Raw genomic sequence first — 23,387 nt, 5'->3', positions numbered from 1 at the left:
TTTACAGAAAATTGTAAAGTTTTTATATTTTTACCACATTGATACTCCTACCACTGAGCCCTGAAACAGAAATTAAGAGGCGGTGTTTTTTATTTAAATTTAATCTTTTAAAATGGATATTTGAGGAACTATGTCATTTATTCAAGACGGCTCACAATACCAGATGTAATATATTATATGTATAGATGGCGATTTGTCTCCCAAATTTAACAGGAAACATTCAAAACAAAACAATGTGTTATTTACTCTCCAAATACATTTTGAAATTTTAATGCCCATGTCACACTTTAGGTGTCAACTTCATGGAATGACCCTTATACGAACGACACAAAAACACACATTTTAACGAATCAAAGCAGAAACATGCCAACTCTATCCTTAGCTCTGCCATCTTCCCACTTTGATCCAGAGACAACATTAATTCCTTATTTTATTCCCTATTCCGTTTCCTTATTGTTATTCCTTAGTTATATCAAAAAAATTTTGTCCCCCGCCTTTCTAAGAAAGCAGGGGACTATTAAAATGGGTTCGTCCACCTGTCTGTCTGTCCCTCTGTCCGTCACACTTTTTGGGACATAATAACTGTCTTTCTAATTGAGATAGAATGTTCAAACTTGGTGTAGGTGTTTATTAGGTCAATACTTTGATGGAGTTCGAAGATGAGCATATTCTGCTTAGGGTAAGCAGAGATGAGCAATTTGATTGGTTGATGCTTTGGGACATGATAACTTTTGTTCTAATTAAGTGAGAGTGATGAAACTTGGTGTATAGTTTCATTACATCAATACCTTGACTAAGTTCGATAATGAGCATTTTCTGCTCAGGGTAAGCAGAGCGATAAGCAATTTGATTGGCCGAGATTTTAGAACGCAATAACTCTCCTAATTGAGCTAGAATGTTCAAACTTGGTGTACGTGTTTATTAGGTCAATGCCTTGATGGAGTTAAAGATGAGCATTTTCTGCTTAGGGTAAGCAGAGATAAGCAATTTGAATGGTTGATGCTTTGGGACACGATAACTATAGTTATAATTAAGTGAGAGTGAGGACACTTGGTGTATAGCTTTATTACATCAATGCTAGGGCCTTGAAACTCCGAATATAGATTCATTATATCATTACCTTCAGTAAGTTCGATGGTGCAAATTTTCTGCTGAGGCTAAGGAGCGATAAGCAATTTGATTGCAATTTGAATGATTAACATTTTGAGCTAAAGCGAAGCAGAGCTAATCAATTTCATTTGTTGATGCTTTGGGACAAGATAATCTTGATTCTATCTGATAGAAAGTGATGAAACTTAGTGTATAGTTTGATTGCCTGATGCTTTTGATAAAAGTAAATGTAAGATTAATTAATATGCGTCATCTATTTATTTTGGGATTTCGGCGGGGGACATCAGCCTCACTGTTGGCTTGTTTATCTTAAACCTACGCCTTATAACCACTTTAATTGTCGTCGCCCCTGTCCGTCCGGACATCCTTCCAGATGTGCGTCCGTCCATACACAATTGTTTGTGGACACTCTACAGGTCAGAATTTTTATCTGATTTCAACGAAACTTGAAATATAGGTTTATCTCTTAATTTTTCGTACAATCAGGGGCCATAATCCATGAAGTTTCTGTCCGATACATGCCAATATCAAAAGCAATCAAGATCTTTTGGAGATAAACCTATATATCAAGTTTCGTCAAAATTGGATAAGAATTGTGACCTGTAGAGTGTCCACAAACAATTGTGGACGGACGGAAAGACCAGTCACATGTATCAATTTTTAAAAACTGTGATTAATGCCTATCTTAAAGGGGACCGAGACTGCTTTCTGTTGATATATAAAATATGCAAATCGCAAAAAAAATGGCTGTGTTATGGCCATCTGAAGTTTCCATAGCTGCGGTGCTGCCAAATACAAAACAATGAGAAATTTGCATTTTAAAACAGCCAAAATAAATCCCATAGCAACACATATAACTATTGCATACATCAAAATGAAATTTTGTGCAAATAGTAATGTGTGGTGTACCAACATTTGTACAAAATTTTATCAACATATTCCTTTAGTAACATATTGGGGGGGGGGGGGGGGCTGAAATTTACCTAAAATCCATATTTCTTTAAATTGGCAGTGTTATGGTCATGGCTACAAAGGCCTGGTTCCACATCTTAAATATGATTTTTGCCACAAAAGATCATTTTGCACAACTTAATTTGTTTTGTTTTTTAAGTGATAATATTTCTTGGGTCACCCAAATAAAACTATTTCTGCCTGTTACCATGGTAACCGTTTTATAGATAATTGGTTTTGTTCAAATTCGAAGGGGAAAACAAAACCAAACCCTCTTATTAGAGTAGAAATATTACCACAGGGCTCAATTTCACATAATCTTATACGGTAATATTGAATTTAACAATAACTTAGTAACATCACATGAACAATTCATTTTTTTTTTTTTTTAACTTTCTAAAATACTTTGGAATCACATGTTTTATTTTAGTTGTGTTTACGAAAACCAAGTCCCATATTAACAAAAGTTTGACACTTTAAAATATGAATTTATTAGTTTTACATATCAAGACAGATTAGCTTAGGTTTGTGTTTGATATCGAAGAACTATAAAGTACTGATTTTGGCTGGTTTCCATGGCAACATTTTTCTAAAAAAAGAATTTTAATCATATTCCAAAGTAAAAGATAGGTTGCCAGGCAACGAAACATACGCCCACAGCAGCTATATCGTCCGGGCAGTCAACAAGAGTTGTCGCATATTTTTACTTTTTTCGGTAATGAAACATTTATAATACATTAAAATCTGATTAAGAGTAACAACTCATTAAGTAATTATCAGAAAACCATTAGAATTTGTTTGGTTTTTATAAAGTTCTGTCCCATGCTAATGTTTAGTATACAAAACTTTTAACATCATGGATTTAGCTGTTCATGTCATAAAGATTTATTGAAAATCAATATACTTGTTCGTCTCAAGACCTTAAACTCTGTGTACCAATCTGAAGTCAATCGGATGATAACTTTAGCCTCTAGAGCGTCACAAGATTTTTTCAAAGTGATCAAGGGCCATAAACACTGTGTATAAATTTGAAGTCAATCGGATATTAACTTTAGCCTCTAGAGCGTCCACAAGATTTTTTGAAGTGATCAAGGGCCATAACTCTGGCAGTAATTATCGGAAATCGCTGAAAATCAATAGGCTTCTTCGTCTCATGACCTTAAACACTGTGTATAAATTTAAAATCAATCGGATATTAACTTTAGCCTCTAGAGCGTCCACAAGCAATTGTGGACGACGAACGGACGGGGACGACGACAATATACGACCACATTTCAATGTGGGCAGATAAAAACAAATGCAACCCTCTTTATTTGATTGAAGTCCTGAATAAATATAACACATGAATTCCACCTGATTATAATTTTTATTTTCAACAAATTGTATCAGCGCCGAGTTCAAGACATGTTTACCATTAACCATGTCAAAATTGTCAATTGTCAACTTCTGTGTCAGTGACACAATGTTCTCTTTGGTGGGCTTTGCTCCTGTGTGCACACTACACTCTATTAATTTTTAATGTTTTCTATTCGGATTATCTCCCTTATCATTGTTAATTTTTTGATATTCTAATTTCTAACTCCTGACATCCACTGGTACAATATCACCATCAAGAAATGCAACACAGTAGCATTATTTCTATTGCACCCTTCTTGTAAATCATTGTTTGTCTTTTTATAAGCCCACATTTTCATGTGGACGTATTATGCCATCGCCCCTGTCCGTCCGGATGTCCGTCCACAATTGTTTGTGGACTCTCTACAGGTCACAATTCTTATCTGATTTCGACGAAACTTGAAATATAGGTGTATCCCCAAAAGATCTCGGCTGCTTTCGATATTGGCATGTATCGGATCGAAACTTCATGGATTATGGCCCCTGTTTGTACGAAAAATCACGTTTTTAGCTTGTGGACCCTATAGAGGTCACAATTTTGATCCGATTTTGTTGAAACTTGAAATGTAAGTTTATAACCCAAAGATCTGAGTTGCTTTCGATATTCGCGCATATCGGACAGTAACTTCCTGAATTATGGCCCCTGATTGTACGAAAAATCACGTTTTTAGCTTGTGGACCCTATAGAAGTCATAATTTTTATCCGATTTAAAAAAACGTTCTATTATATCACCGTTACACCCTAAGGATGACTGAGATCGAATTTCGTGAAAATCGGCCCAAAATTGACAGACAAAATGGCCGCCGTTCATTCCCAAATAGTGTAAGAATATGGTATATCAAGGTTGTGGACCCTATAGGGGTCACAATTTTTATCCGAATAGGGGTCACAATTTTTATCCAATTTTGTTGAAACTTGAAATGTAAGTTTATAACCCAAAGATCTCGGTTCCTTTCGATATTCGTGCATATCGGACCGTAACTTCCTGAATTATGGCCCCTGATTGTACGAAAAATCACGTTTTTAGCTTGTGGACCCTATAGAAGTCATAATTTTTATCCGATATATCACCGTTACACCCTTAGGATGACTGAGTTCAAATTTAGTGAAAATCGGCCCAAAATTGACAGACAAAATGGCCGCCGGTCGTTCCCAAATGGCGTAATTTGAATATGGTATATCAAGGTTGTGGACCCTATAGGGGTCACAATTTTTATCCGATTTTGTTGAAACTTGAAATGTAAGTTTATAACCCAAAGATCTCGGTTCCTTTCGATATTCGTGCATATCGGACCGTAACTTCCTGAATTATGGCCCCTGATTGTACGAAAAATCACGTTTTTAGCTTGTGGACCCTATAGAAGTCATAATTTTTATCCGATTTAAAAAAACGTTCTATTATGTCACCGTTACACCATAAGGATGACTGAGTTCGAATTTCGTGAAAATCGGCCCAAAATTGACAGACAAAATGGCCGCCGTTCGTTCACAAATAGCGTAAGAATATGGTATATCAAGGTTGTGGACCCTATAGGGGTCACAATTTTTATCCGATTTTGTTGAAACTTGAAATGTAAGTTTATAACCCAAAGATCTCGGTTCCTTTTGATATTCGTGCATATCGGACCGTAACTTCCTGAATTATGGCCCCTGATTGTACGAAAAATCACGTTTTTAGCTTGTGGACCCTATAGAAGTCATAATTTTTACCCGATTTAAAAAAACGTATTATTATATCACCGTTACACCCTGGGGACGACTGAATTCGAATTTCGTGAAAATAAAATCGGCCCAAAAACAGACAAAATGGCCGCCGTTCGTTCTCAAATAGCGTAAGAAAATGGTATATCAAGGTTGTGGACCCTATAGAGGTCACAATTTTTATCAGATTTTGTTGAAACTTGAAATATAAGTTTATAACCCAAAGATCTTGGTTCCTTTCGATATTCACACATATCGGACTGTAACAACATACACGTTAGCAAACAGTGTAGCAGGCATCGATATTTCCGCGCACATGCACACGTCGTGCGCAGGCACATTTGCTTTAAAAAACTTTTTTGCAGGCACATTTTTAAAAATTATTACTGTCACGTAAATCATGTAAAATAAAGAATACTATTTATTTTTATTGTTGTTGTTTTTTTGTTTGTTTACTTTGATTACCGTATAATAATTTACTAGAATAAGCTAGTCGATGATAAAAACATCAGCACGCGACGTTAGCGATTCCACCTGTGACTTATGACCTATCACCTGTGACCTCTGCTTCATTTACAAACTGCGCGCAGCGATCCTTCTACGTCATACTTCGAGAGCTAGCTGTAGACAGCCAGCCTAAGTTTGGGATGCTTAATTTAGTGACAATTCTAGTAGAATGCCAGTCGATGATTAAAAGAATAGCATGCGACGTATGAACTATCACCTTTTGATTTTGCATTAAAATAAATGGTAAATTAGATATGTTTTTAATTTAAATACACTGTAAGTGGAATATTGGAAAATAATTTAGGCCTCATCAGAACAACAGTTATTTTAGTTACGGTGCATGATCTTGTCATCGTCAAAGGAAACAACTCTTGTTAGTATCCGAATTATACCGGAAGTTAAGTTTAACGAATGACAACCTGGCTGCGCAAAGGGATTTAATGAACTTGTTTGAAGCCGGTAGCTATAGGCATCTATTCTATGTTTATATCAACCCCAAACAACAACAATATGCACATCAAACATAATCTTTATTATTAAAGTAATCTATAATACATTAATACAAATTACAAACCATAATAAAAAAGGTATATTTATAATTTCTTCTTCTGCCGAGTCCAAGAAGCGTTCGTAAGCCCCCCCCCCCCACAATCATACTATCCTGGCAATTGAATACTCTCCTTTTGAGTATGACCCTGCAGGCACATTTTCAAGTGTGTGCGCAGGCACACTCAACTTTTATAGAGCCCTGCAGTGTAGTAATATGGAGGGAAAGAATTTGTGCTTTGAAACATCTATGTAAAATAATATTAGGGTTTTGGTTAATTATTTTTCATTGTTAAAATATTAGCTATGGTATAAGTTAATTCTGAAACACAAATTAAAGTTGGTTAGGAATATTGTGAAACTAACAAGACATGGGGTCTAAAGACAAGAATGTGGAAATATGATGGATGGAACTATAGCGTTATCTTTCATATTATTGATTCTAACTTCATAACCACAAATATAGAAAGTATATGCTGGTTATTTTGATACGTTAACTAAGCTATAGATTAATGAACATGTTGGTCATTAACATTTTTTTTTGCTATAAAATATATATCATATTTGTTGACTAAATTAGGAAACAATCCCTGTAGATATACAGGTTTGGGGTGAATGTCCATTCCATATTTGGAATTTATCTGTTATCAGTTGTTTACGTAAATAACAGAGACAAAAGAATAAACAGAGACAAAAGAATATGCACCTATATAAGGGAGCGGGGCTAGAATAATTGGGAGAGATCATGTGGATTCTTTAGACGACTATTTCATGCGGTAGTGTTTTCCTGGGTCTAGCCATGCTGGCTAGGTTTTTACAGGTCTGGGGTTGGAGAGAAAGAGATGTTAATTTTAAATATTGTAATGTAGACTACTGTGTAACTGTTGTGACATAAAATGTTTAGCAAAAAACACTATCGTTGTTCCTGTTACTTATTTGAGTCGGTATCTTGAGAAAACACAATGGTGAAGTCCTTAAAGAAGAAAGATACAACAGTAGCAGTCCAGAGCCAACCAACCCCCCATTAGACGATCAGGCCAAAAACTAAGATGTGTAGTTTGATAGTACTACAACAGAGTATTTGATTGTTGTGTGTGTGTTTTTGATTAGAACTGATATTTTTTAAGAGTATGTTGTTCTAGGAACATGATGAGCTATAAAACATAAATTTTGATGGACATTTATGATAGATAGACGGAAGTTTGTTTTATTCTCTTTCCGTCTTTTATTTTGTAAGAAGTAGTACACGCTTTGTGAAGTTAATTCTCTGGCTTTTGCTTTCTTGTCATTTAAAGTTTTCACTTCAGTAAGACCAGTCAAAAAAATGGAATTGGCATTTATATTTATATATTACTATATTTCAGGCAAAAGAGTTTTTAGGAAAATATGCCACAGATAAGGCAAATGAGGCTGGATTAACCTTGACCTCTCATGAAAAGATTATAGGTCAATTGCCCACTCCTGGAACTAAAATGACTTCACAAGAATTATCTGAGGTTTGCTCAATTTTTAAGAGATATTTTTCAGCTGTGTTTAATGATGCAATTTGCAGTGGAGGACAAAGCTGACTCTGTGAGCTGTCAGTGGCTCAAGCATAGCATGATTTTTGTTGCTTATTCCAATTGAAGCATATTATAACATGTGCTTTGCTGATGTTTCTCAGACCTATTGTCTGGTTAAACATACATTATGCAAAGCTAAATCTGCCTATTGCAGGTCTTTCTTTAGGCCTGAAATGTTATCTAAATTATTAATTAGACATTAATTAACTTACCCAGACCATAATCACATGATGTCAACGCTAGCCTGCGATATTTACTGGATTACGATCAAATTTGCTGCTCAACTTTCTGATATACCTTAAATAGTAATCAGTCTACTGAATTGTGTGAACTTAGTTTGGGTGAACATACATTGTTTAGTCTTATTGTTTGTAACATTGTATCTATGTACAAGGCAGTCAGTTTGATATTAAACTTCATTGGATAAAGACTTGTTTATACTTTCATTTATGATTTAATCATGAAATGGATAATCGAGACTATAGTTTTTATCGTACCAACTTTAGTAATGATGATCAGGGCTAGGCTGAAAATTCAATCGCTAAAATCTTGGTTCAGAGTGGATCAATTTGACTGAAATTTTCAGCAAATTCCCTTAACATTATCTAGTTTTTATACGTCCACATTAATAATGTGGTCCTATATTGCCGTCGCCCCTGTATGTGTGTGTTTGTAGATGGTCCTTATCGAAGACACACATAAGGATTTAAACCTTCTATTTGCAGACATGGCCCGACCCGAGGACATCCTCGATTAGAACTGGCTATCCAGGCATGCTCAGAAGTCCCAAAATAGATATATCTGTAAAAATCACTTGATTATAATTCATACCTGGTTCTGTACCGTCAGGGTGTATCGGTGTGTTTAGCGTTTTTTTATCAAGAAAAATGTCGTGTGTATCGGCTCAATTTAAGATGTCCAATTAATACAAGGTCCTCGGTTATGGGTTACACACACACACACAAATGTTCACGTGCCGGTCAATTCACAGAGTGACGAACGCCATTTTGAATAGTAAGTGAAAACGAATACTACATAATAACAGATATATTCGTGGTACGTGGTGTCCTACAATCACCAACAGATACAAGTTTTGGTTCCTAGTATTAAATGCTGTGTCTTACAGTTAGTAACAGATACACACAGTGACTTATAAATATATACATGCCGTGTTTAACAGTACCAGATAAACATGTTGTCTTACAGTAACAGGTACACATGTTGTTTTACAATCCGCATCAAGGACACAGTGTGAGTCTTAGTAATAAATGCGTCAGTCAGTAACAGATAAACTGAGTAACATACATGTCGTGTATCACAATCAGCAACGGCTGCCAACAGTAACTTAGAATTCGTAACAGTTACATGTCATGTGACACACTGTAACCCTTGTATTGTCTAATATGGGGTTTATAGCGCTAAAAACTATGCATATAGTTTAATTTCAAAACATCGTTTGATATAGATAAAAATCGTTTTGAAACTACAAAAATCGTTTAATTAGTACTATGATTTAATTTAATAGTATACTGTTTAATTTCTACGAGAGGCGTTTAGAAATGGCCGAAGAGTTGACTTATCTAATGCGTTTATTTATTAGACGAGCCGTCCAATTTCCTGAGTTGCGATCAAAAATCAACACCTGCTAATTTATCTACTATGTTTAAATATTAGATGAATCATTTATTTTCCCGCGACCCGTTTATCTGATCGGCTCATTTTGATTACGATTATTTGCATATGAAGTGCGAATAAAAAAAGCACACCCATAGATGCTCACCTTACCGTGGTCGTAGTTTTATTATCCATTATCCATTGACAAATACATCAAAAATCGGTAATTATACATATGGAAATCCGTAAATCACATCCCATTCGTTCGTTCGTTCGTTCCTGGAGTTTTACGTCCAGTTCCACCTGAGGTGATATCGTAGACAAGTCACACACATCCCAGGTAATGTATCTTCTTCAAATCACAAATGAATTAACTTCCACCTGTAGACTTCACAGGAAGAGAAGTCAACCCCGCAATGTAATGTTGAACGACGATAATCTCGTGAGATTTCTCAATGGCGCCAAAATCTCTATAGACAAGCTGTCGCCCATTTTCAGGCAGGTTAAACAGTATCAACAGGAAATATGCTTCAATGAATACTGCCTAGATGTTACGTAAACACTTGACTGCAGTACAATGATTTTTGCTATACCCGAATCAAATATTGTATTAAATCAAAAGTAAATTATCACTACCCCAATGTATTACAAAAATAATTTGTTGGGGAGGTCATAACGCAGATTGGGCAACGGTGTTAAAAAACAATATACTAAAAGGGAAAAGAAAAAAAAAAGCGAGGCCCTTCTCTACCGAAAAGCCTCAGCATGCCAGATAAGTTTAAGGCCATACACAATCAAAAGTATTATTTTAAAAAAAACAACAACAATACTGTATTTAATAATATTCACTGACTTGAAATAATTCACGTGTATTACAACCCATATATAATTAACAAGAATTTTATATACTTCACCAGTATTTGATATATTTCGCGAGTATGTCACCTGTCCGAGTCTGAAACTCGGGCCATTTTTATTTGAGTCCGAAATGACGCGGGATCGAAATGACATAAACATAAAACATAAAAAAATCTCAAGTAATAATCGCATTGTTTGGATTGCTTCATTTAATAAGCTAAGTGAGAGTTTGGTTGTATTTACATACGTAATTCAATTTTAAATAAAATGTTAAACACTTAATTAATTGCTAAGTATTAATAAAAAAATGATTAACTGAGTGAGATGTATGAAACTTTATATACCGGTAACAATTATGGAAATTCTTGTATATATGATGTAATAAAAACATTATAGTCAATGATAAAAAAAATCAGTTCCCGGGAAAGTGTGACAATTCTTTAACAACCAATGGTTTTCTCAAATTAGTTTAAAATTAATACAGACATAAATCTTTAAATGGTTATAAAGCTGTGATACCTGACCAAAAGTTGTTACATGTATGTTTTTCTTGATAAAATATTAAAATTAAAATGAAAAAGACCGAGAATAAGCTTACGGTCACATACATGTATAATTGTGTTAACTCGTCCACACAAATCCGAATTTATATCATTGCACCTCGAATTCCGTATAAGAATCAGCTTAGAATACCAAAATGCGAATCGTAACACATTGTGGTCTAAACTGTCATAAAATAAATGATAAATCAATGGCACCTGTTAGATGTTGGTTTATTTAAGGCGCCACGTAGTCTTAACAATTGAATACAACACGTCTCGAAAAATCGGCTACATGTAAATGTATTCTTTGATCTCATATCACGGGGGCAATTCCGTAACCAACCTTCATGAACCTAAAAACATTACAAGTTCTGCCATGATAATTTCGTTGCACTTCTTGCAAACCGATGAATCGGATATATTTAAGTGTTTGAGATCGCTTTATTTAACGTCCGCTTCCACCGAGGCGATATCGCAGACAATAACATGTTATGTATACTTGTGCAATATTTTACATTGTGATTAGTTAAAACAGTGATTGAATAATTATTAGATATTTATATATATGTACAGTAAAAAAGGTATTGACAATTGTCTTTTAACTACGATTATCATATTAGTCATTAATCACCTCTGAATCTATATCCCCATACACATTAATTACAGAAAGGGTCTGTGTATACACGCCATTGTGAGCGATTCACTTTTTGGTCATCCGATGGTTATTTTGAAAATACACGTACATTACAAAGTCATAAATGTCCGTTATTACAGTATAGATTGATTATTTGATTGGTCGAATGCTACTGTTTTATTATTTCCCACCTGTGATCACATGTCTGGGTACTATATGAAACCATGGTTTTGAATACACATTCCGTTATTACAGTATGGATTAATGCTTTGATTGCTCTAATGCTATTGTTTTATCACTTTCCACCTGCCTTACTTGTGATTGTTTTTATACGCCCACATTGAAATGTGGACGTATATTGCCGTCGCCCCCGTTCGTCCGCCTGTCGGTCCGTCCGTCCGTCCGTCCATCCATCCATCGTCCACAATTTCTTGTGAACGCTCTAATGCCAAAAGTTATCATCCAATTGTTTTAAAGTTGATATGTTGTTTACATTAGTGAGATGAAGAAGCCTATTTAATTTCAATAATTTCTGTTTATTACGTCTAGAGTTATGGCCCTTGTTTTACTTTGTTGAACCTTGTGAGCGCTCTAATGCCAAAAGTTAACATACGATCTTTGTGAAATTTATATGCAATATTTAAGTTAGTGAAACGAAGAAGCCTATTGAATTTCAACAATTTCTGTTTATTACGTCTAGAGTTATGGCCCTTGTTTCACTTTATTGAACCTTGTGAACGCTCTAACTCCAAAAGTTATCATCCGGTCTTTCTGAAATTTACATGCATTATTTAAATTAGTGAAACGAAGAAGCCTAATGAATTTCAGCAATTTCCGTTTATTACTTCTTGAGTTATGGCCCTTGTTTCACTTTATTGTACCTTGTGAACGCTCTAACGCCAAAAGTTATCATTCGATCTTTGTGAAATTTATATGCATTATTTAGATTAGTGAAACGGAGTAGCCTATTCAATTTCAGCAATTTCCGTTTATTACGTCTAAGAGTTATGGCCCTTGTTTCACTTTATTGAACCTTGTGAACGCTCTAACGCAAAAAGTTATCACCCGATCTTTGTGAAATTTTATATGCATGATTTAAATTAGTGAAACGAAAAAGCCTATTGAATTTCAGCAATTTTACTTCTAGAGTTATTGCTCTTGTTTCACTTTGTTAAACCTTGTTAATGCTCGATTGATGATAGTTATCATCCGATATGTATGAAATTTGTAAACCCTCAAACGACAAAATTTATAATCTGATCTGTATGGAACTGTCTTGTAAAGGCCCCCAATTACCTACAAAGGAATAAATATGCGACAACCCTTGACGACCGCGCGGACGATTTAGCTGCTGTGGGCGTATGTTTTGTTGCCTGGCAACCTATCTTTAAACTATTATAGCAAGAACAGTTAGTTCTTTAAGTGATGGATAATGGCCGAAGATTGTCCATTATGTGATGGATAATAGCCGAAGACTGTCCATTATGCCCGTCTTCATTAGCCCAGTATAGGAGCAGAACAGTAGGACGTTAAACCCCATTTCATTTCATTTGTATTTACATAATGGACATTCTGAGGCTATTATCAAACTTAAAACATAGCACCATAGAGATACAAATAATGGATAGTTTTCTAAAACAACAAGCCATAAAATAATGGATATATTCTTAAAACAACATCCACATGCTCATGAATGCCTGTGACAAAACACACCAGTCATACAATGCAAGCATACACAGACAGTCCAAAATATTTTACATGGAGACGACATGTTTACAACACAGTCGAAAACAAATATTAATATTGAGAATATATTATGTGATAAGCATTTGGATACTGATTACATTGGTAATGTACTCGATATGGAAGATAATAGCCGTAAAAATTGTGATGTTCTTGATATGGGGGATAATAGCTGTCAAAGATGTGATGGAAAGGCTGCTCACGAGAATGATTTAGATATTGATAATTTTCTTAATACTGTGGTTAATATGGAGGGTACTAGCTGTCCCAATTTTGATTTAAAATTTAATATATACTCTGATATAAGTGACAGGACACAGGATCAAAGGCACAAACCAATTCACGAAATTCAAACTCAACTGTCATTATGGTGTAACGGTGATATATTTGAACGTTTTTTATAATCGGATAAAAATTGTGACCTGCATAGGTTCCACAGCCTCAAAACACGGTTTTTATACGCCCACATGGAAATGTGGTCGTATATTGCCGTCGCCCCCGTCCGTCTGTCCGTCCATCGTCCACAATTTCTTGTGAACACTTTACAGATTACATTTATCATCTGATTTTTTTTAAATTGATATATGTTGTTTGCATTAGTGAGATGAAGAAGCCTATTTAATTTCAATTTCTTCTGGAGTTATGGCCCTTGTTTTACTTTGTTGCACCTTGTGAACGCTCTGACGACAAAAGTTATTATCCGATCTGTATGAAATTTATATGCATCATTTAAATTAGTAAAACAAAGAATCCCATAGAATTTCAGTAATTTCCGTTAATTACATCTAGAGTTATGGCCCATGTTTCACTTTGTTGAATCTTGTGAACGCTCTAATGACAACAGTTACCATCCGATCTGTTTGAAATTGATATGCATCATTTAAATTAGTGAAAGGAAGAAGCCTATTGAATTTCAGCAATTTCCATTAATTACGCCGTGAGTTATGGCCCTTGTTTCACTTTGTTGTACCTTGTGAATGCTGTAACGGCAAAAGTTATTATCCGATCTGTATGAAATTTATATGCATCATTTAAATTAGTAAAACAAAGAAGCCTATGGCCCTTGTTTCACTTTGTTGAATCTTGTGAACGCTCTAATGACAACAGTTATCATCCGATCTGTTTGAAATTGATATCCGGCATTTAAATTAGTGCAACGAAGAAACCTATTAAATTTCAGCAATTTCCGTTAATTACACTGAATGAGTTATTGCCCTTGTTTTTACTTTGGTTTTTTTTTTAAATAATATAGTTTATTTGCAAATACATACATATAAGTATATGCGTATAATACAAACGGGATCAGAACAAATTGTACAATTTACGAATCTTCTCCCATGTGAATGCTCTAACGACTAAAGTTATTATCCGATCTGTATGAAATTTATATGTATTGTTTAATTAGTAAAAGGAACAAGCCTATTGAGTTTCAGCAAATTTCTGTTAATTACATCTAGAGTTATGGCCCTTGTTTAACTTTGATGAATCTTGAGAACGCTTGAACAACAAAAGTTATCACCTAATCTGTATGAAATTCATATGCATCATTTGAATTAGTAAAATGAAGACGCCTATTGAATGTCAGCAATTTCCGTCAATTACTTTTAGAGTTATGGCCCTTGTTTTACCTTGTGAACGTTCGTTCGACAAAAGTTATCATCCGATCTGTATGAAATTTATATGCATTATTTGAATTAGTAAAAGGAAAAGCCTGTCGAATTTCAACAATTTCTGTAGATTACTTCCAGAGTTATGGCCCTTGTTTTAGTTTTTAGAACCTTGTGAACCCTCAAACGATGAAAATTATAATGTCATCTGTATGAAATTGTCTATTAAATTCCCCTAATCACCTACAAAAGAATAATTATGCGACAACCCTTGTCGACTGCTCGGACGATTTAGCTGCTGTGGGCGTATGTTTTGTTGCCTGGCATCCTATCTTTAGTGTTTAGTGTGCATACATATAAATACATACAATTTGTTTTTTGTTATTAATTTATCATAGCTAAATATTTGTTTTGTTTGATTTAATAAATCCGTTTCGGTTTCGGGATGTGGATTTTGAGTTAGTACCCGACTTGACACAAAAATATAACTCTAATGTCCAATCCCTGTTATGTAACCTCCCCGACACACATTATTTTTTTAATACCATACATGTACGTATTGTAATAGTGATAAATGTACCTTTGGTTTAATGTAATATGTTTTTTTGTTCTGACACTATTTATTCAATAAATATTTACATATTATAAAAGTACACTATATGATTGTGGGATCTGAAAACAAGCCGGGGCTTATATAAATTCATCTCCCGAGGACATTATTTACAATAAAATATAAATACTTTGTATAAGATTGTAATCATAAATAACAAACTGGTATAAAATTACAAGGTAAAAGTGTTTACTCTCATTTAATTAATCAAAACGTTATATTGGATATAGTATAAATCAGTTAAATTACGAAATGTAGTAGAAATGATTATCTGATGTTCATAGCACTGAAAGGGTATGCGAAACAATGGTTGTGGTAGTAGGAGAAAGAAAATATTATTGCGGTTGGAGGCATCTGGCGTGCGATGGTGTTACATGGTTAGCCCTGTGTGACCTGTTTGAAAATGGGCGTCAGCTTGTCTATAGAGATTTACAGATAGGTACTTTTTGGCGCCAGTGAGAAGTCTCACGATACTATCCTCGTGCAACATTACTTTGCGGGGTTGACTTTTCTGCTTGTGACGTCTACAGGTGGAAGTTGATTCATTTGTGACTTAAAGAAGATACATTACCTGGGATGTACAGGAAGGTACTTTTTGGCGCCAGTGAGAAGTCTCACGATATTATCGTCGTGCAGCATTACTTTGCGGGGTTGACTTTTCTGCTTGTGACATCTACAGGTGGAAGTTAATTCATTTGTGACTTACAGAAGATACATTACCTAGGATGTGTGTGACTTGTCTACGATATCATCTCAGGTGGAACTGGACGTAAAACTCCAGGAACAAACGAACGAACGAATGGGATGTGATTTACGGCTTTCCAAATGTATAATTACCTCGGACGTGATTTACCGATTTTTGATGTATTTGTCAATGGCGGAATTACTATTTTGAATGGATAATGGATAATAATACTACGACCACGGTAAGGTGAGCATCTATGGGTGTGCTTTTTTTATATTCACCATTTTTATTCGCACTTCATATGCAAATAATCGTAATCAAAATGAACCGATCGGATAAACGGCTTGCGGGAAAATAAACGATTCATCTAATAGTTAAACATAGTAGATAAATTAACAGGTGTTGATTTTTAAACGCATCTCGGGAAATTACATCTGAATTCATTAGCAAACGTTGCATTAAAACATTAGATTAATGTTTCAACCCTGTGTTTTATGACGTTATATCGTTGATACTGTGAAACGTTACTAAACATTATTTAATATCGTTCTAGTGACGTTTACTTTAGAAACGTTCAGATTAGTTGTTCTAAGAACGTCAACTGAATCACCTGAATGAACGTTATTTCCCATGCCTGGCCGGACAACTTGTAAACGTCAGTAAATTATGTTCTTCTAATGTAAGTATTGTAGCATTTTAACTTATGATTCTTTGAACGTTAGTAATTTATTTTTTTGTAACGTTATATTGATTGTAAACGTCAGTAAATTATGTTCTTCTAACGTAAGTATTGTAGCGTTTTAACTTATGATTCTTTGAACATTAGTAATATATTTTTTTGTAACATTATATTGATTATATTGGATTTCAGTTTTTAAAACATTCTGTTTTCCTAATCTAAAAGCGTTGAAATTAAACGAAAATAAAAACCTTACAAAAAATTTCGTAAAATGTTGAATTTCATTTTTATATGCCAATATCGAAAGGAACCGAGATCAACCTATATTTCAAGTTTCATTGAAATCGGATAAAAATTTTGACCTGTAGACTGTTCACAAACAATTGTGGGCGGACGGACGGACAGGGGCGACGACAATATACGTCCACATGGAAATGTGGGCATATAAAAACATCCGAAATAGCATCAGGTCATTGGTAAATTACAGGAAAACGATATAACATGGAAATATAACGTTTTTACGAACTTTATTGAGGGGTTATTGTTTTCGTTTAATTTCAACGTTTTTCGATTAGAAAACAGAACATTTTAAAAAAACAAAATCCAATATAACCAATAGTACGTTACAAACAAATATATTAATAAAGCTCAAACAATCATAAGTTAAAACACTACAAAAGTTATGTTAGAATAACGTGGTTTACTGACGTTTTACAAGTTGTTTGATCAGGCTTGGGAAATAACGTTGAATCAGGTGGTTCAGTTGACGTTCTTGGAACAACTAATCTGAACGTTTCTAATGTAAACGCCACTAGAACGATATTAATTAATGTTTTGTAACATTTCACAGTATCAAGGATATAAAGTCATAATAAAACGAGGTTGAAATATTAATCTAATGTTGTAATGCAACGTTTGCTAATGATGTAACATGTAAAAAAGAAGTAAAATGGAAATAAGTTTTGCGAATTTTATTGTAAGGTTGTTTTTATTTCCGTTTAATTTCAACGTTTTTAGATTAGGAAAACAGAACGTTTTAAAAACTAAAATCCAATATTCAATATAACGTCACAAATAAATATATTAATAACTTTCAAAGAATCAATCATAAGCTAAAATGCTACGAAAGTTGCATTAAACGAACATAGCTTACTGACATTTACAGGCTTAGGAAATAACGTTGAATCAGATGGTTTATTTGACGTTCTCGGAACAACTAATCCCAACATTTCTGAAGTAAAAGTCGCTAGAACGATAATAATTAATGCTTAGTAACGCCTCACAGTATCAAGGATATAACGTAAAAAACAGGTTTGAAACATTGATCTAATGTTTTAATGCAACGTTTGCTAATGATGTAAGATGTAAAAAAAGATATAAAGATAGGTTGCCAGGCAACGAAACATACGCCCACAGCAGCTAAATCGGCCGGGCAGTCAACAAGAGTTGTCGCATATTTTTCGGTAATGAAACATTTATAATACACTAAAATCTGATTAAGAGCAACAACTCAGAAAACCATTAGAAATTGTTTGGTTTTTATAAAGTTCTGCCCCATGCTAACGTTTTGTATACAAAACTTTTAATATCATGGATTTAGCTGTTCCAAGTCATAAAAATTCATTGAAATTCAATATACTTGTTCGTCTCAAGATCTTAAACTCTATGTATCAATCTGAAGTCAATCGGATGATAACTTTAGCCTTTAGAGCGTCACAAGATTTTGCAAAGTGATCTTTGGCAGTAATTATCGGAAATCATTGAAAATCAATAGGATTCTTCGTCTCATGACCTTAAACACTGTGTATAAATTTAAGGTCAATCGGATATTAACTTTGGCCTCTAGAGCGTCCACAAGATTTTTTGAATCAAGGACCATAACTCTGGCAGTAATTATAGGAAATTGCTGAAAATCAATAGGCTTCTTCGTCTCATGACCTTAAACACTGTGTATAAATTTAAAGTCAATCGGATATTAACTTTGACCTCTAGAGCGTCCACAAGATTTTTCAAAGTGATCAAGGACCATAACTCTGGCAGTAATTATCGGAAATCCCTGAAAATCAATAGGATTCTTCGTCTCATGACCTTAAACACTGTGTATAAATTTAAAGTCAATCAGATATTAACTTTGGCCTCTAGAGCTTCCACAAGATTTTTTGAAGCCGGACAGACGGGGGCAACGACAATATACGACCAGGGCTGTTGGTAATTTTTCACAGTTGATTAGCAGCACTGCTAACCAAAAAGTCCAATTTTGCCAAATTTGATTAGCAAATTTAAAAATTGATTAGCAGTTTTTCAGTTTCAACATAAAAACCTAAATAACAAGATATTACTTTAGTTCATAACAAATATGATTAGATTCCATTCTTACTATTCTTAGATTTTTGAGCACTGCCACAAGTAGGCTACTTGTGACAGTTTGTGAATGTGATGTAGACATTTAGTTAGGTCTTATGTCTGAAGCCAATTCTTAACAGTGACTTCCAAGGCCCCAATCATTTTAATTGTTATTTTTTGTTACGTTAGAAATCTTCGTTAGAAAACAATTTCGTCTGCTTTTTATCGTCACATCATTTCATTTCTGTACGAAAAATCACGTTTTTGGCTTGTGAACACTGTAGAGGTCACAATTTTTATCCGATTTTGTTGAAACTTGAAATGTAAGTTGATAACCCAAAGATCTCGGTTCCTTTCGATATTCGCGCCTATCGGACCGTAACTTCCTGAATTATGGCCCCTGATTGTGCGAAAAATCACGTTTTTAGCCCCTGATTGTACGCAAAAACGTGTTTTTTGGCTTGTGGACCCTATAGAGGTCATAATTTTTATCCGATTTAAAAAAACGTATTATTATATCACCGTTAAGCCCTAAAATAGAGTAAAAATATGGTATATCAAGGTTGTGGACCCTATAGAGGTCACAATTTTTATCAGATTTTGTTGAAACTTGAAATGTAAGTTTGTAACCCAAAGATCTTGGTTCCTTTCAATATTCGCGCATATCGGACCGTAACTTCCTGAATTATGGCCCCTGATTGTACGAAAAATCACGTTTTTAGCTTGTTTTCTATCCATCTCTCGAAAATGTGGGCGTATCCTGCCTGGCAGGCGCTGGTTTTAATGTTCATTGACAGACGTATTAAAACATTAATGTCCGTCCGTCCACAATTGTTTGTGAACAGTCAACAGGTCACAGTTTTTATCCGATTTCAATGAAACTTGAAATATAGGTTTATCACCCTAAGATCTCGGTTTCTTTCGACATTGGCATGTCAGGGCTAGAAATTCACGCGAATCTCCGAATCTAATTCGCGCTGGGATTCTCGCAAGAGGTTACGATGTGAATCTATAAGGATTCACGTAAAACTTTTGTATAGAAAAAAAAAAAAATCTCTGAGAATTGTCGAGTCCGACCGACTATTGAATGTCAGTCAGTCAATTTGTATGACTTACTTTAAAGCATACTACATGTATAATAAAATAAAATAATTGTTGTGTTTTTGTTTTACCGTTTACTTCTAACTTATAAGTTTGACGTTTCTGGCTGGCCTTTGTCTTTTTGTTATGTAATAAATTTTGTGGAAAATTCCCCGATCACGACACGGCGACTGCTTTTAGAAGTAGAGTATTTATGCATATTTCAGTTACGATGAAAATTTATTTGTTTCCTAATTATTTATTTAGCATGCCAACTTTGAAACAAAATAGTTTGGGTTCCACGATTTTATCCTTTCGAGCGGCGATTTGATTCCCCACAGGGGTTAAATTGGGTCATTCCAATTCTATTTTGTCACTGTCAAGGTCGGCCACGTGGTTTTTTTTTTGTCCACTGTTTGTGCGGACAACGTATTTATCAAACTTTTTTAGGACAATGACATGGCTTCTGGAAGCAAAATTAAAGCTGTATATATACAGTAATTATTCATAATATTAAATATGTTAAGTAAAATAATTAATAAGCCACGACCTCGGCATGGTTTGCGAATCGTGCGTCTTCCACGCTCCGTCCGTCTATCCGTGTGAATTCTGGATATTATTTTAAAAAAATATAACTGGATCATACATTGATGAATTCCTTGACCAGTTGTTAGGTAAATTTAAATCTTCATTGAATATAATCCCCTGATAGAACACCGAATGCACGGAGAGAGAAACAGTGGATATTTTCCCCGACGGAATCTCAATGTTGAATTCCAATAACACGTGACATCTTGGTTGGAATTAGGTCAAAATTTGCGTGTACCGTTATGATTATTTTATTTTATACTATACACATGCTGATAGATGCTAAATTTTAAAAATATTATTGAAGGATATATCCTAGTCGTACTGAATTTTATTTTATAGCAATTTCATTTCGATTGTCACGTGATCATTCTACCGTTTGTCTATCATCCACGAATGAATAAAAAAAATTGCAAGTGACGGTGACTAGTTACGTGATGGACAAAAGACTACAAATTGTGTTATGAAGAAATGACATGGTGCCGTATCATTTTATTTTGGCTACGGCATTATCTGGATATTAGGGCCTACTTTGTAAACCGTTTTTTAGGACTTCGAGTTTAGTCTAATGGTTTGGATTGTTCGTACATGGTTATATTTTAAGTGTTTACCAAAAATTCCATCTGCTTGTTTTATTTTTATCATTGTTGTTGTATTTTGATGTTTTAGATCAACACAAAAAACACATTTTTTTTAGACATTATTATTAATAAAGATTCAGAGGATTCGCGCAGATTGCATATATGAGAATCCTCTTAGATTCTTGCAAAAAATGACGAATTTCTAGCCCTGCATGTATCGGACTGGAACTCCATGAATTATGGCCCCTAAAATCACGTTTTTAGCTTGTGAACACTGTAGAGGTCACAATTTTTATCCGATTTAGTTTAAACTTGAAATCTATGATTATAACCGAAAGATCTCGGTTCCTTTCAATATTCGCGCATATCGGAACGTAACTTCCTGAATTATGGCCCCTGATTGTACGGAAAATCATGTTTTTAGCTTGTGAACCCTATAGATGTCATAATTTTTATCCGATTTAAAAAAACATATTATTATATCACCGTTAAACCCTAAGGACAGCTGAGTTGGAATTTCGTGAAAATCGGCCTAAAACTGACAGATAAAATGGCCGCCCTTCGTTCTCAAATACCGTAAAAATAGGGTATATCAAAGTTGTGGACCATACAGAAGTCACAATTTTTATCCGATTTTGTTGAAACTTGAAATGTAAGTTTATAACACAAAGATCTCGGTTCCTTTCGATATTTGCGCATATCGAATTGTAATTTCCTGAATTATGGCCCTTGATTGTAGGAAAAATCACTTTCTTCTTAGCTTGTTCTCTATCAATCTCTCGAAAATGTGGGCGTATCCTGCCTGGCAGCCGCTGGTTATCCAATTTTGTTGAAACTTGAAATGTAAGTAACTTCCTGAATTATGGCCCCTGATTGTACGAAAAATCACTTTCTTTTTAGCTTGTTCTCTATCCATCTCTCGAAAATATGGGCGTATCCTGCCTGGCAGCCGCTGGTATGAAAACATTTTTAATCCGTGCCAAAAGTATATTTCATAATGTTCTTTTAGAAAGTTGGGAGAAGGACAAAAAAACTTTCCTGGTTCACGTCAAGGGAACCTTTGTGTTCTGGGAACGTTCCAGGAACATTTTCTAGTAACGATTTTGAATAGACAGATTACTTGAATTCTTGCTACTAACGTTAAAAGTAACGTCTGCTTAACGTAGCCTGTAACATTTGTAAATAACGCGAAGCTTACGACAGCAAAACTTTCCAGGCTTACGTCAGATGAACATTCAAAACTAACGTGAAATAACCATAATAACTAATGTTTTCAAACCGTTAACATTAATGTTCAGTAAACGTATCCTGTAACGTTTGTAAAAATGTTAACGTTACAACAACAAAACTTTCTTGGGTCACGTGCCACAAACATTCACAACGAACCTGAAATAACAGAATAACTAATGTTTTCAAAACGTTAACATTAATGTTCAGTTAACTTGTTATCACTGAGAACTGCTAAAGGATGAATCTGTGCACAGACACCATATAAATCTCAGTCATAGTTGTTATTTGTACGTGTATCGAAAGAAAATTAATTTTCCGACTATTACTCGGTATTACCGCGTTAAAACTGTAAATAAGGTGTGTTAATTAACAAGGGTGAAAAACTGTCTGGGAGGTGAGATAATTAACGCTAGGGGTGAAAAACTGTGCGACAGTGCGTTTTCAGTAGAGGTGTGTTAATTAACCGACTGGTAAAAAATGAATGTCGATGTTGTGTATTGTTTAATTGGCATGTTTTCTCGCTAGTTGCGATAACTGCATCAAAAGGAGTATAATCAAGGACCAACAGGCTTTATCTGACACGTACGTGTTAAATCAAAATTTGGGAAGTAAAACTGTTTTACCGTGCGATTTATCATTCGACCGTGTGTTTTACGCAGGTCTTTGTATAATTAAAGACAGGTCTTTAGACAGGCGTGTGTGCTCGCTATGATCTACGTTTCCCTTACGTGTCTTTTGTATTGCGTACCATATATATAAAGTTGAATTTAATGAAATAAAAATATGGACCTTAATCTATCGTATGCGGAAAGGCAAATGT

General features: G+C 34.6%; 1 protein-coding gene across 2 annotated transcripts in view; it reads left to right on the top strand.

The window, feature by feature from the left end:
• Nucleotides 1-23,387, top strand: part of LOC126811205 (gamma-tubulin complex component 2) — a 123,431-nt gene that overhangs the window by 38,879 nt on the left and 61,165 nt on the right. For both annotated transcript variants that reach the window (XM_050536776.2, XM_050536775.2), the window contains exon 6: nt 7,576-7,707. In XM_050536776.2, the coding sequence (XP_050392733.1) occupies nt 7,576-7,707 (132 nt within the window). The remainder of the gene's footprint in view (nt 1-7,575; nt 7,708-23,387) is intronic.

This window comes from Patella vulgata, chromosome 2 (assembly GCF_932274485.2).
Source record: "Patella vulgata chromosome 2, xgPatVulg1.2, whole genome shotgun sequence".
In the NCBI taxonomy this organism is placed as follows: Eukaryota; Metazoa; Mollusca; class Gastropoda; family Patellidae; genus Patella; species Patella vulgata.
Note: the sequence above shows the minus strand (reverse complement) of the source record. Positions and strands in the feature narration are given on the sequence as shown.